This window comes from Aricia agestis, chromosome 7 (assembly GCF_905147365.1).
Source record: "Aricia agestis chromosome 7, ilAriAges1.1, whole genome shotgun sequence".
NCBI lineage: Eukaryota > Metazoa > Arthropoda > Insecta > Lepidoptera > Lycaenidae > Aricia > Aricia agestis.
In genome coordinates this window covers 6,257,492-6,272,630 of record NC_056412.1, presented here as the reverse complement: position 1 = coordinate 6,272,630, position 15,139 = coordinate 6,257,492, and the positions used below count along the sequence as shown (strand labels likewise).

The following is a 15,139-nucleotide window of genomic DNA, read 5'->3' as shown; positions in this document are numbered from 1 at the left end:
CACAAAGTTTCATGTTTTCATCTTTAGCAAATCTATAATTTAAATCGATATTTTGCAAATTGCAGCACATAGCTTATAAATTTAAATTAAGTTTATCTTACTGTAACAATCTGTAACACGTGATTATTCATCGTTTATTCATACATTCGAGAAACATTCGGATCAGATGATCTCTTTCGCTTTTTTCTTTATACCGGGTCAAGTATGAAGCAAAGAGAATATAATCACTACGTTTTAAGAGACCGCACTACCATAGAAACAGTTGAGCTCACGCACACATCGACAGTTAGACTGCAAACTAGTACCAACCTAGAGATTTCTGATCACCGACAAACAGTACTGCCAACCTTCAGACAGATCATAATTTGACAGTTCTAGTGATGTGGACTAGTAATTAAGATTTATTATCGAATATCGATACTAGTGTTGGGCCTTTCTATTGATAATATCCTAGGGGTAGGTAGGGCCTCGGGGTTTTGTTTCTGGGTAAAAGTGAATGTTACACAGAAAGAAAATACTTAAACATGGATAATCAAACAAAAAAATCAAAAATCCATGTTTAAATATTTAATATAATATACCCGTGTAACATATTTAAAAAATACACAAGATACAAATTTAGTGGTCTTTATTTTGTTGTTGAGCTCTTTTAATTTTGTCCGCGACATCAATTTCGGATTTTGAGAACTCAGTATTAAATATTTTACAAGATTTTCTTATAAATAATTTGCTCAAAAATGTCAATAAATATTCATGAACAGAGTTAGAGTGAACACTGCACTTAAACCATTCCATATTGCAGTGGACACTTAATTGCAAGGTACAATATTGGGCAATATGAAGCTGATGTAGCTCAGGCAAAATTGTACTTTCATAAACATTTTTTGCTTCACTCACTAAAATACAAAGTTCTTTTTTTGGATAAGTAAGAGAAATTTTATCTTGCCACCATTCTTTTAATGATATAAATTTGTATAATGGCTCATTTAGATCTGGATTTTCTTCTTTAAGGAAATATTTGCAACTTTCACAATCAAATTTTTTAAGAACTCTTGCAGCTAAGTATCCACTAACATATACAATTGGTTGTTCCTCAAAATTGCAAAAAGAAATTTCGACATGTTCAATCTCGGGTTCTTCGGGCAGCGACAGCATAGGATAACAAACATCTGCCTCTTCTTTATCAGAATTCTCATTCAGACACGTAGCTTCAAGCATTAATTCAGACTCAGATTTTTTAGTTAATTCTGCATGAGATATAAACAGTTTGTTATAGTCAATTTCACAATTTGAGCCACGACTATGCGGCCCTGTTAATCCAGAAATCACACTGGATTTTAAAGCAGCATTAAAATGACTGCATGTTGGATTTCTGTTTGTTATGCTGTGCTGTCTAATATTCCCAAACAAATTTTCCAAGGAATCTTGGTTAAGTTGGCGTAAATTTAAATACTTGAAACTAGCTTTTCTGTGTAAAAAATTCCAAATATCTTTTAATGACTTTAAAGAAGTTTCTAAACCCTGGATGCAACGCACATTTCTCAAACGTATTTGAGAGTCTGACTTTAGAAATTTAATTGTATGAATATACTTTAAATAATAATTCCAAGATTCCTCGTGTTTTGTTTTTTTTGAAACATTTTCCCTGATCCCTTTTTTTACATCTTCTGGCGATTTTGGTCCATTTGTGCAATCAAAAAGTTTGTCCATTTCTTCAACAATGTAGGCAGTATCGTTGATCTCTTCTGAACGTGGGTCGCTCCATGCCATCATCTTCAAAACCGCGGCCATCGTGTTGCTTAATGCTTGAGCTGCAAATTTAACACGCATTTTAGTTTTATATGTAGGGTTCACAACTGTTGATGTAATTTTCTTGAAATTCAAAAAATTCCTATTCCTCTCTTCTGCTTCTTGCAAATGGCACCATTTCGCCCTTTTCCCTTTGTACTCCATAATACCAGCTTGGAAAAAATTGTTCCTTATCGATTTAAATAGATGTGGAATATCAAAAATTATGAATACTTTTCGTTCATCAATAAGAAAATAGTTGGCTTCAGTACTCAGGCCATTAAATTTTCTTAATAAATTAATAGCACCAATATTAGTGGGGCCTTGGTCACAAACAGTCGAAAGAACATTGAATCCAGCCTCTTGTATGGCTCTCACAATATTTTTTATCAATACTGCTAACTTTTCACTTTCTATTGTTCCTTCAACAAAATAATGCGCTACCGGTTGTTTAAATTTCTGTTTCAGGCCTTGTATCATGAATACCAAGGCATGTCCTGCAATTTTGTTGTTTCTGCCCATACTTTCACCATTTCCCAGGTCAACAAATCCTTCAACCTTATCTAGTGATTCATTATAGATCAGTCGTTTCTTCAAGGCAATCTCATCAAACAATAAAACACAGTATTTTTCGTCATCTTCCATTTCTACAGATTTTTCTTTTAATATCTGTATAATCTTAGAATGAATGCCAGGTTCCATAGGGATTTCTTTTAAAAGCCTTTGAAGTGATCGTGTGCTTGGGAGTGGTAACATTTTTTGCAAATACCGGTATGCTTTAGGAGAACGCTTAAAAATAGACAGAGCGTAGGTTTTGTTTTGCGGTTGCCATCGTTTTCCGTGTGGGGCTTTTTTGTAATTTTTGACTGCATTTTCCACAATCGATTTAAGGATATCAGAGTCTAATTTATCCAAATTTAATAAGGACTTTGCCATTCTCCTTATCGTGATTTTTGATTCTTGTAGACGTTTTAATATTCTCCTTTCTCTTTTTGTTAAAGTTATTTCATCTGTAACAAAAAATACACATTCACAGATCAAGTACATGAAACTGTAGATGACGCCCGTTGCGCTCTCCGTTGCGCCAAAATTAGATTATCGCGCGGGAACCGTACATTTTTCCGGGATAAAAACTATAATATGTCCTTTCTCGGGACTCAGAGTATATTCATGCCAAAAAGCAAAATCGGTTCAGCGGTTTGAGCGTGAAGAGGTAACAGACAGACAGACACACTTTCACATTTACAATATTAGTATGGATGGACAATGCATTTTCCTTTCCCCTAGATTTTCTAATGAAAAAGAGGTTTGTCCTGTGAGTAATAAGAATGTTAATTTTAATTTGATACATACCATTTGTTCGACTTTTCCTTGATGTTTTATAGCCTTGCACCAGAATTTCTTCACCCCCCATCTGCATTGTGGTTCCTGGAATATATATGAACTTACAAACAAAATCATTATAGTTATAATTTTTATAATAACAGTTATATGTTTTTTTAACAAAAGATTCAAAACTTACCAGTCTTGCATTTTTTTGGTGATACAATGTTCTGAACCGAAATTTCATCGTTCGCCGTAGGATACATTTCTACTGAAATTATAGGTTAAAGGTTAATATAGGAATATGTTTGTTAATTCTTCTATAAATCATTTTTCTGTTCCACAAAATATAACTCTTCCAACAACTTTTGTTAGAAGAACTAATATTGTTGTGGTATTTCTGTTACTTTTTATTAATTAGGTACATAATTGCTTATTGTTTAAGCATTATAAGTCACACCCAGTAGGTAAGAATATAATTTAATTTTTCTGTTTGTGCATCTTTTTCTTTTTGGTTCCCTGGGTCCGGCTCATGACTGTTGCAGGCGTCGCCAGCATTATATTATAATGTCATTCGGTGTTTTATTATTTTACACCTCGTCGAGGTCAAATCCATAAGGATAGCGGATAAGGATAGGGATTAAAAATTCCCTTGCTGTACCTAGCAAAACAGACAGACCATTCCACAGGTACTTTTCTCACACATTTTCTTATATTATTAAAGTGTGGGGCAACAAAAAACAGAATTTTACCTTGAGTGGGTGTTAACCCATTCACCGCCAAGTGCTGCACATCTGAACAATACTGAGGTGCCACATACTTTCTTTTTTAAATTTTAATGTTACATTGCAAGGAAACACAAAAACAAACCAGTAGCCTTAGCTCGGCCACCAGTAGAAATGCGAGACTATGGACAAACTGTGGACATAAACTAAAGGTGCCGTTCCGATCTTTACCGCGGCCAATCGCGACCGACAAAAATTCAATTAAAATGCCACTTTATGACAGACTATAGTATATGTCATAGAGTAGGATATTATTTGAATTTTTAGTCCTAAAAATTCAAATAGTCCTATAGTCTGTCATAAAGTGGCATTTTAATTGAATTTTTGGGAATGAAAAAAGATCGGAACGCTACCTTAAGTTTATTTCCACAGTTTGTCCATACTTTCGCATTTCTACTAGTGGCCGTGCTAAGGTTACAGCAGCAGCAAAGAAGCATTCGAAAAAAACGACAATGTTTTATCATTGACGGTGAACGGGCTGCAATGAAGTATAAATAGTAGTATTTCTTACCTCCTTTTTTTCTTTTATATGTCAAGTGTGTAGGAGTTTTCGAGGTTGAAGGTATTGGTACAAAATTATCAGTACCATATGTTTTATGGACATTAGTAAGCACTGGTCCACCTGAAAATTAAAATCATTTTTACTTAACTTTATGATAATTTCCACAGCTACTCCATAAAACAGAAAAATAAATTTAGCCAAGTGCGAGTCGGACTCGCGCACGAAGGGTTCCGTACCGTCGCGTCATAGATCAAAAATAGGCCAAAAATTGTTTTTTTTTTGTATGGAAGTCCCCCTTAAATATTTATTTTATTTTTACTGTATTATTAATTGTTAAAGAACACATATAATTGAAGATTTTGTGAAAATTTCAAGTGTCTACATGTTACCATTACTGATATCGAGCAAGAAAGGCAAAAAAAAAACACGTTTGTTGTATGGGCGCCCCCGTTAAATATTTATTTTATTTTATATTTTTTAGTATTTGTTGTTATAGCGGCAATTAAAGAAAAACATAATCTGTGAAAATTTCAGAAGTTTAGCTAAAGCGGTTATTGAGATACAGCCTGGAGAGACAGACAGACATCGAAGTCTCAGTAGTAATAGGGTCACGTTTTTACCCTTTGGGTGCGGAACACTAAAAAAAGAAATGTCTACCTTGATAAATATGTGCCTCTGTCTCATTTATTTCAGTGCTTGCTTCAATTGCCATATTCATGTTTATCTTTTCGGTAGTAGACATAAGTTTATCTGGAAAAAATGCATAAGGTTTAAGATGTTTACTATCCTACTAGAAATTAGAAAAAATCAAAAGTAGAAAAGTTTTTCTAACATCTGCCTAGGTTGACTGACTTCATACATAATAATCCATCAAGTGCGAGTTGAGCTCACGCACCAAGGGTTCCGTACTGTTATAGAGCAAAATAGGCCAAATATTTAGTTTTTTTTTATGGGAGCCTCCCTTAAATGTATATTTTATTTTAATGTTATTATTAATTAACGTACACATATAATTCAGGCCTTAGTAAAAATTTCAGGTGCCTAACTGTTGCCATTACTTATATAGAGCAAAATAGCCAAAAAATCATGTCTGTTGTATGGGAGCTCCTCTTACATATTTTTTTTATGAAATAAGGGGGCAAACGAGCAAACGGGTCACCTGATGGAAATCAACTTCCATCGCCCATGGACACTCGCAGCATCAGAAAAGCTGCAGGTGCGTTCCCGGCCTTTTAAGAGGGAATAGGGTAATAGGGAAGAGTAGGGATGGGAAGGGAAGGGAATAGGGGAGGATAGGGATGGGAATTGGGCCTCCGGTAAACTCACTCACTCGACGAAACACAGCGCAAGAGCTGTTTCACGCCGGTTTTCTGTGAGAACGTGGTATTTCTCCGGTCGAGCCGGCCCATTCGTGCCGAAGCATGGCTCTCCATCGTTATATTAATTTTATTTTGTTTTTAGGATTTGTTGTTACAGCAGCAACAGATATACAATCTGTGAAAATTTCAGAAGTCTAGCTATAGCGGTTCTTGAGATACAGCCTGGAGACAGAGAGATAGACTGACGGACAGACAACGAAGTCTTAGTAATAGGGTCCTGTTTTTACCCCTTGGGTACGAAATCCTAAAAATAAAAAAAAATACAATGGTCACTTACCTGTATGTTTTCCAGCAGGATTAATTTTATCATAATATGATTTAATATGCAAAGGAAACTCAGTAAAAAGGTCATCAGATAAAGGGGTTCTCATGAGACCTTCAGTTGGCACTGCACTGGCTAGCAACCGGTTCCCTTTTGCATTAAAGCATTGACGGGTAAAGTGGGCACTACAGATAAACTTGAGCTGATGCAACTTTTCAATTGGCACATAAACTAAATCTTCAATGCCCGATGCTTTCACCCATAATCGACATCTGAAAGATTTATAATAATTTGTTTGTAGTCATTCAAAGCAGTCATCAGACTTAGTTCTTACAGGATTCAAAACAGTAGCCTATGTTACTGTTGGATAATATAGCATTCTTATGCTGGAAGAAGTTTTGGAATGGATCCAATAGTTTTAGTAGAGCCTTATTTGTCGAAAGGAATAAAATCTTTCCTCTATAATCTATATAAAGTAGCATAAGAGGTACAAGTTACAAGTTTTATATTATAATATATAATTGGATGGATTACTAATTAGACTTTGCTGATTTAAATACGTACTGATACAAGTAACACAATGAGTGCCAAAACCCTTAGTGCCGAATCACACCATCAACATCAATTGTCATATTATGATGCAAGAGTACAAAAGTTGTAAGACTTACCGATCAGGGTCAAGAGGAAATTTTGCAAGAAATATGCTCGATTTGGGGAGTCTACGTACTCCACAAATCGTACACTTCTTGCAGATGCGGCTTTCCATGTTAGTTGAAATATTTTCAGACGAAAATAATAAGTAGGTATCACTTTTCAAGGAGTCGGTGAAACTGTAATTAAACTCACGAAATCGGTGACACGCAACAAAACTTAACATAAAAGCACAAATTTAATAGCCAATTCACTTGATATTCAAGCAAAAATCAATTTTTTCAGATGTTTGTTTTATACAATTTTCAAACAACTTCAAAAAGTGAAAAAGTCATTGCAAAGCTGCCAACCTTCAGTAATCACAAAATCATAGATAACAAAATGTTAAGATTCTGTATGTTGGTAATGATTCGCATCTCAAACTTGAAGCCTTGCGGTTATTCAAATATAGACTTTATTTTAAAAGCGATAGAGTCGTGTTTTTAGTGACTGGCTTGGGGGTCAGGCTTTTTATATGGAAGTGTCGACCCACTGGTATGAAGCACCTAAGCTTAGCATTCGTTTTAATTTTATGTTGCGTTTGTGAAACGTGTCATAGTTTACGAGAATATAAAAAAGAGGATATAATAAAATTAAGGTTGGTATATCTACTTACATGTATAGGCTTTACGTGGTAGAGCTATGTTTCGGCACAAATGAGTCGGCTTGACCGGAGAAATACCACGGGCTCACAGAAAACAGCGCTTGCGCTGTGTTTCGCCGAGTGAGTTTACCGGAGGCCCAAATCCCTACCATTCCCTTCTCTATTCTCTTCCTTACCTCCCCTACCCTGTAATCCTATTCCCACTTAAAAGGCCGGCAACGCACCTGCAGCCTTATTTCATAAAAAAAGACCATGTAAGAAATGAATGGCTTTTAATACATACTAACACAATTGATTTCAACTGTATGAAAATCTTCGAGGGACATATAATTTGCTTTATTCCCTATTATTTCAGAGAAGAAGTGAGGGATATGTTCCAGCATGCTTACGACAGCTACTTGCAGTATGCATACCCATATGACGAGCTACGACCTCTTAGTTGTGACGGTGTAGACACATGGGGGAGCTACTCCCTAACACTCATAGACGCATTAGACATGCTAGTCATTATGGGCAATTACACAGAGTTCAATCGCGTCGTAGACATTGTACTCCAAAAACAAAAAAATTTTGATACTGATATCAATGTATCTGTGTTTGAAACTAACATAAGGATTGTTGGAGGTTTGCTTAGTGCTCATCTTTTGTCTTACAAGTGAGTATGTGCATGTACAGGCACACATTACAATTCCTTCAACGTTGCATATTCAAAAAAATTTAAGTTGTATCATGTAATATAAAAAATATATATATTATATTATATTGTACTGGGTGAAACATGACAGTAGCGGCAGTATAGTATTATTGTTGTGATGTTGAACTATAAAAACATTATTAACGGTTAGCTACTGATATTATAATGTTATTGACAGTAAGTGTATTAAGCACTTCTTATTACATATTTTGTTGGTGGGTTTAATTTTCATTACATTTTCAGGTCAGGTATGAAGTTAGAACCTGGCTGGCCATGTAATGGCCCTCTATTACGGTTAGCAGAGGATGTTGCTCAAAGACTCATATCAGCTTTTGACACTACAACTGGCATGCCGTATGGAACAATCAATCTAAAATCTGGCGTGCCACCCGGAGAGACTAGCGTCACTTGTACAGCTGGTGTTGGCACCTTTATTGTAGAGTTTGGCACTCTAAGCAGACTTACAGGAGATCCCTTGTATGAAGAAGTAATTTGTTTGTGATTGTATATTGAGTAATTTAAAGTTTTTAGCCCAGCAAAATTTACACCAAAAATTTGGTACCCATTTTTTGTTATCATTTTTAATTTCAACAACTCCTATCTTATTGTAACAGACATAATGGTTAACCATTATGTCTGTTACTAATATATTATTATATTTTAAAAGGGTAGAGGTAATAACCCATATTATATTTTGTTACTACCTAAATAAATAAGTAAAATGTGTAATGGTTTTCAGGTAGCTTACAATGCTTTAAAGGCTTTATATCATCATCGGTCGCCAATAGGCTTGGTTGGAAATCACATTGATGTTATGACCGGTCGCTGGACCGCACATGACTCTGGCATAGGTGGTGGAGTGGATTCCTATTTTGAATACTTAGTCAAAGGTAACTTTTTTTAGTGTCCATCAGATCATTACAGAGTTTAAAATGTCACATATTCATTTATTTTATTAAATAAAATTTCAGGAGCTATACTTCTAGAGAGGCCAGAATTAATGTCAATGTTTATGGAGTCGAGAAAAGTAATAGATAAGTACCTGAAGAAGGACGACTGGTATGTTTGGGCGACCATGTTACGTGGCCAACTCACACTGCCCATATTCCAGTCGCTGGAGTCCTACTGGCCTGGAGTACTTAGCCTGATTGGTACGTGCACCTAAATATAAAGCTTCAAATATAAGCATAGGCCGCAGTTGTTAGAACTCCTGATGAAAATCGAAGAGAAGGTGTTCGATTTTTAGGCGCCTTTTTAGGTATCTTTGACTTCTAGAAGTAAACTGATGCCCACACGGGCACTATTCGGTCACTGTTTAAACATGGTTTTATAGATCGGTAGATCGTGATCAGACACTAACGCGCTATTGGTAGATATATGCTAATTTCCAGCCTTATGGTTAAAGTTTTTCAATTGAGTCGAAGGGAGAGGCATTGGCTGTTAGTTTGGACATTGCGAAGGCCTTTGATCGGGTTTGGCATAAAGCCCTGCTATCAAAACTACCATCATACAGGCTGCCCGAGAAATTATGCAAGTGGGTCACAAGTTTCTTAGCAGACAGAAGCATAAAGGTCGTAGTTGACGGCAAATGCTCGGAAACTGAGTATGTTGATGCTGGTGTCCTCAGGGCTGTGTGCTATCGCCTACCCTATTCATACTGCATATCAATGACATGTTACAGACCAACGGCATTCATTGCTATAAATGCCGTTAGTCATTCCGTACAGGTGATGCTGTATATACCGGCTCCCCTAATATTTCTCGGCTAAATGTCATTAAGAGTCGAAACGAACTTGTGTCTAAGGTGAAGAATTCATTGGAGAAGGTCTCTGAATGGGGTAGACGTATCTTGGTCCAATTCAACCCGGCCAATATTTCCGGACCTATACGACTTGCAAACCTTCAAGAAAAGAGCGTATTCCCTTTTAAAAGGCCGGCAACGCATCTGCAGCTCTTCTGATGTTGCGAGTGTCCATTGGGTGACGGTAGTTGCTTTCCATCAGGCGACCCGTTTGTTCGTTTGCCCCCTTATTTCATAAAAAAAAGTATACCACTTTTTAAAAACAATTTTTAATAACAATAAAATAAATATTTTTTTATAAATCTAACATTGTTTGATGAATTTGTAAATGTTAGTAATGTAGTTTTATATATTTTAAAATATATTTTACAGGTGAGAGCGACACTGCTATGAGGTTAATACATAACTACCACAGCGTTTGGAAGCAATACGGATTCACACCTGAAGTTTACCACCTTGGTACAGGGGAGGCGTCTACCTCTAGAGAGAGTTATCCACTGCGACCGGAGTTGATTGAATCTATCATGTACCTGTATCGTGATACGAGAGACCCCATATTGTTGCAAATGGGTGAAGATATATTGAGGAGTATACAACATAGCGCTTGGACGCCATGCGGATATGCTACGGTAGATTTACTTGTTCAGAATAGAATAAATCATTCTTAATCTACACTAATATTATAAGAGGAAAACTTTGAAACTTTGTTTGTTTAATTGTAATGAATAGGCTCAAAAACTACTGGACCGATTTTAAAAATTCTTTCACTATTCGAAAGCTACATTATCCACGAGTAACAAAGGCTAAATTTTATTTTGGAAAAAATAGGGTTCCGTAAGATATTTGGGTTTTTCTGACACAAGGTGTAAAAGATCAACCAGAAAAGTTATAAAAGATAGAACAATTAAATGTTTTAATCAATTGTAGATCTTATAAATATCTACACAAAAGTCCGTGACACACTATACCTATCTATGTCGAGTGAGGCACAACAACCAATTAAATTATTTAAAAATCTTGTATATTTTTTTGGACTAAATTTAAACGCGTTTATTTAATTCATGCTATTATTCCTTATCGTCCAAACCTTAATAAATTATTTCATCACTAAGTACAGTTTATGTAGATAATATTTGGTCGTTGAATGATTAAAATTGGATGTTTGGTTTTGAAGTTATGGCGAAATTAAAATATTACGATTTTTGCTGCATGGCCTGTTGTGAACTGGGCGTCACCAGGGCGGGGGTGCGCGTGTGGGAGGGAAGTTTAGATCTATAAGTATTAATATAGGTACTTTGATACCTTATTATATAATAATAATACTTCTTAACGCGACCGAAGCCGCGGACAAAAGCTAGTATTTTATACAGAAATCGTCAAATCAGTTAATCTTAGATTTATCAGTAATTTACATGACACTTTAAAAAAATAAAAACAATATTTTTATAATGTCTTGTCTTAGTAATTATATTATATGTATAGATTAATTATACATCGGATTATAAGCATTATCAAAGAGCCAAAATATGCATGCATCATGCAAATGTGCATGAAAAATGGCCGAAATATGCACAAAATCAAGTCAAGAGGCAAAAAAACAACATATAATTAAAATAAAATTTGGTCGATTTTCCAGATTAAAGACGTTCGCGACCATCGAAAAGAAGATCGAATGGAGTCGTTCTTTTTGGCGGAGACAACGAAATATCTGTATCTGTTGTTCGATCCCGACAACTTTATACACAACCCCGGTATTCTGGGCAGGATAGTCAACACTCCGAACGGCGAGTGTGTGGTGGACGTTGGGGGCTATGTGTTCAACACAGAAGCCCATCCTATCGACCCCAGTATGCTGTTCTGCTGCCACGAGGCGAGCAAAGGGTGAGTGCTTGTTTAGCATAGCATATTGTTTAGCACATTTTAAAATACAATTTTAAAAGTTGTAAAATTTCAGCGTCAAAATAATTGTGGCCGTAAGCAATAAAGTTCATGGGTGAGGCCGCCAACTTTTGCTGATATGGCGCTGAATTATTGCGTTGGTAGTGTAGACACTTCTACGTTTAGTAGTGTCTAAGCTACTCTAGGTGCTAAAATGGTAGCGAATTTTTACTTCTACACTATCGTAGCGTTGAAACTTATCTCTGTAAATAATACACAATGTGGTTTGTATTATAGCCCCAAACATGGCCGTTTTGACTACTCATATGATGCATTGATAGATGGAGGTGTTAATGTTTCACATAAAAAAACATTAAAACCTCCATTGTGGGGATCGCAGACACAATAGATTTTAAATTGTTGTGCGGCAGCCGGCTGCCGCTTGGGGATTGATGGGTTACCTAATATTTACAATTTACATTTGTGTCACAAAAAAACTTTCCATAGAGTACGTAAAAACTCAGCATTACTTCCTCCCGATTTTACCTTCCCTAACACTTAACGATCGAACGAAAAATTGGCGGCTGCACTTTCATGTTGATCAAAGTTACATAATTAGTCCATCGAATAAAGCAATTCTAGAGTGCGTGAGCGGGATCGTAAGATTTTTTTTTGGAAACGTGTACAGAGTAACTAGTTCATAAACATACTAAAAGTCCTGGACACTAGGGGTACTGGCGGAGTGGGGGGAGGGGGGGAAAGGGCCCATTTTTGTGTTTTTCACTTATATCTGAAAATTGGTGCGTTCTAGAGAAAAACTTTCAAAGAGTAGATAAAAGACCATAAAATTATCTACAAATAATACCTCGAATGTTTTATAAAATTTCTTACCGTTTTCGAGTTACACCTTTTCGAAAAGTAGGGGTAAAATGTGGAAAATGACCATTTTTGTGTTTTTCAGTCATATCTCAAAATTGGTGCATTCTAGAGAAAAACTTTAAAAGAATAGTTAAAAGACCATTAAATTATCTACAAATTGCATCTAAAACATTTTAAAAATATCCTACCGTTTTTGAGTTTTAAAATGTTTTAGATGCAATTTGTAGATAATTTAATGGTCTTTTAACTATTCTTTTAAAGTTTTTCTCTAGAATGCACCAATTTTGAGATATGACTGAAAAACACAAAAATGGGCATTTTCCACATTTTACCCCTACTTTTCGAAAAGGTGTAACTCGAAAACGGTAAGAAATTTTATAAAACATTCGAGGTATTATTTGTAGATAATTTTATGGTCTTTTATCTACTCTTTGAAAGTTTTTCTCTAAAACGCACCAATTTTCAGATATAAGTGAAAAACACAAAAATGGGCCCTTTCCCCCCCTCCCCCCACTCCGCCAGTACCCCTAGTGTCCAGGACTTTTAGTATGTTTATGAACTAGTTACTCTGTACACAAAAAAAATCTCACGATCCCGCTCACGCACTCTAGACCCCCTTTTGAGCGATTCATTCAATGGACTATAATAAGGACTGGGGCTGTATTTCACACAGTGGATCTCAAATAGTTGTACACAGTCTAAATATTTTAAATTTTTATAAAAATACACCTTTACTAATAAGTAGGGAGTAAAAATCTAGGAATTGGTTTATCAAACAACCTTATTCACGAAAACTTCAAATATTATGTTTCCAGAGTCAACATAAGCGAAGTACACAGAATTTACGAAATATTGGAGGAGGAGGACAACATACATTTACAGACGCTCGACGCAGAGAACGATAACAAAACTACGGCTAAGAAAGATTTTAGAGAACATTTAATGGAAAAGATAGAAAAACACGAGAGTGCCTCCCAGATTAGGACGGAATCTACGACGAGCTACTTGAACATCGACGGAACCGAAAGGGGCGAAGAGGATAAATTCAGCAGCGATATAAAAGAAGAATTAAGCAGCTATTACAACGCGAGCGATGATACAGAGAAGGAAAAAGGAGTGGAAGAAAGCAATAAGCGAGTAGACGTAGACGACTTGATCGTATCCCAACAAGACTTCATGCCTCCGAGCGCCAGACAAGTGAAGGAGTCCATCAATTTGCTCCCGAAAGTTATTCAGGACTTTTTGAACATGGACGCCTGGCGGTCCAAGACCAAATGTGAACCCCAGCGCCTGCTAGAACGGATAAGGAGAGAGAAAAGGTATCCCGATCATCCGGATGCGGATAAATACAGTCTGCTCCTGACTCCGGCGCCGTCGTTCCTGCAGCGAATATCTCTGGCCGGCGAATTCCTCTATAAGGAGCAGTTGCATGGATAGCCGGAGGCTACCACCCTAGAATCGGAGGAATCTAGGGTGCTAGACTTTTTTACAGAGAGAATCAAGGTAACGCGCTACGACTTTACATATGGAACTACTGTTATTTTTTTGTGTTTCATGTATTATTTTTTTTAGTGAGTATGTTTGAAAGAATACCGGGAAGCACATTGATCAGTGAATTATCATTTTTTTAAAATTGTGTATAAAATCGATGTTGCTACATCGTCAGTTAGGGTTAAAAGACTTTTGTAATATAACAATAATAGTAAGAAAAGAGTGTAAGAAAAATATAACATAATATTCGTAGACGCGCTCATCGGTTTGGATTTGCGTTTAGAATGTGCACGTCGGGCGTTTATTCTCACGAACACACCTATGCCATGGTATTAGGGTTCCGTACCCAAAGGGTAACAACGGGACCCTATTACTAAGACTTCAATGTTCTGTCCATCTGTCCGTCTGTCTGTCTGTGTGTCTCCAGGCTGTAACTCAAGAACCGCTATAGCTAGATTTCTGAAAGGGGTATGAAGATTTTGGCCGACCTACTTTCGCTAAATGTGTTTTTCGCGTTCACGAATTCATATTTTTTTCAAAAATGGATAGCTAACATCAATACAAACAAAAAATAATCTTAGACAAAACCACGTAAAGAGTCACATTTCGAAGATATGAGCTGCTAAAATTTTACCAATTTAAGATATTGCAACTTTGGCAGCTCAAATCTTCGAAATGTGACACCTTACGCGGATTTGTCCAAGATTATTTTTTGTTTGTATTGATGTTAGCTATCCATCTTTGAAAAAAATATTCGTGAACGCGAAAAAACACATTTAGCGGACAGTAGGTCGGCCAGGCTCCATACAAAAATCTTCATACCCCTTTCATATTGTGTATATCTACTACCGCTATAACAACAAATAGTAAAAACAAAATAAAATTAATACTTATTTAACGAAATTTAAAAAGCAAAAAATTGCAACACATAGACACAATTTAAATACTTAAATAATTAGGGGGGGGGGTCCCATACAAAAAAACACAATTTTCAGCCTATAGCTCAATTGAGGTACGGAACCCTTCGTGCCGTGCGCGAGTTTAACTCGCACTAGGCAGATTT

General features: G+C 36.1%; 1 protein-coding gene across 1 annotated transcript; it reads left to right on the top strand.

The window, feature by feature from the left end:
• Positions 1-14,454, top strand: LOC121728583 (ER degradation-enhancing alpha-mannosidase-like protein 2). The gene is made up of 9 exons (XM_042116753.1): positions 1-202; positions 7,225-7,327; positions 7,689-7,988; positions 8,271-8,514; positions 8,767-8,917; positions 8,999-9,178; positions 10,201-10,457; positions 11,465-11,709; positions 13,401-14,454. Exons 2-9 carry the CDS (start codon positions 7,227-7,229, stop codon positions 14,020-14,022), a joined length of 2,100 nt encoding a protein of 699 aa, XP_041972687.1. The 5' UTR covers positions 1-202; positions 7,225-7,226; the 3' UTR covers positions 14,023-14,454.
• The last annotated feature ends 685 nt before the right edge of the window (positions 14,455-15,139 follow it).

Excerpts from the sequence above, each read along its gene's own strand:
- LOC121728583 (XM_042116753.1), top strand. The coding sequence starts at position 7,227 with ATGAAGCACCTAAGCTTAGCATTCGTTTTAATTTTATGTTGCGTTTGT. Across the intron at positions 7,328-7,688 it reads GAGGATATAATAAAATTAAG|AGAAGAAGTGAGGGATATGT; the intron begins GTTGGTATATCT and ends CTATTATTTCAG. Across the intron at positions 8,918-8,998 it reads TTTTGAATACTTAGTCAAAG|GAGCTATACTTCTAGAGAGG; the intron begins GTAACTTTTTTT and ends ATAAAATTTCAG.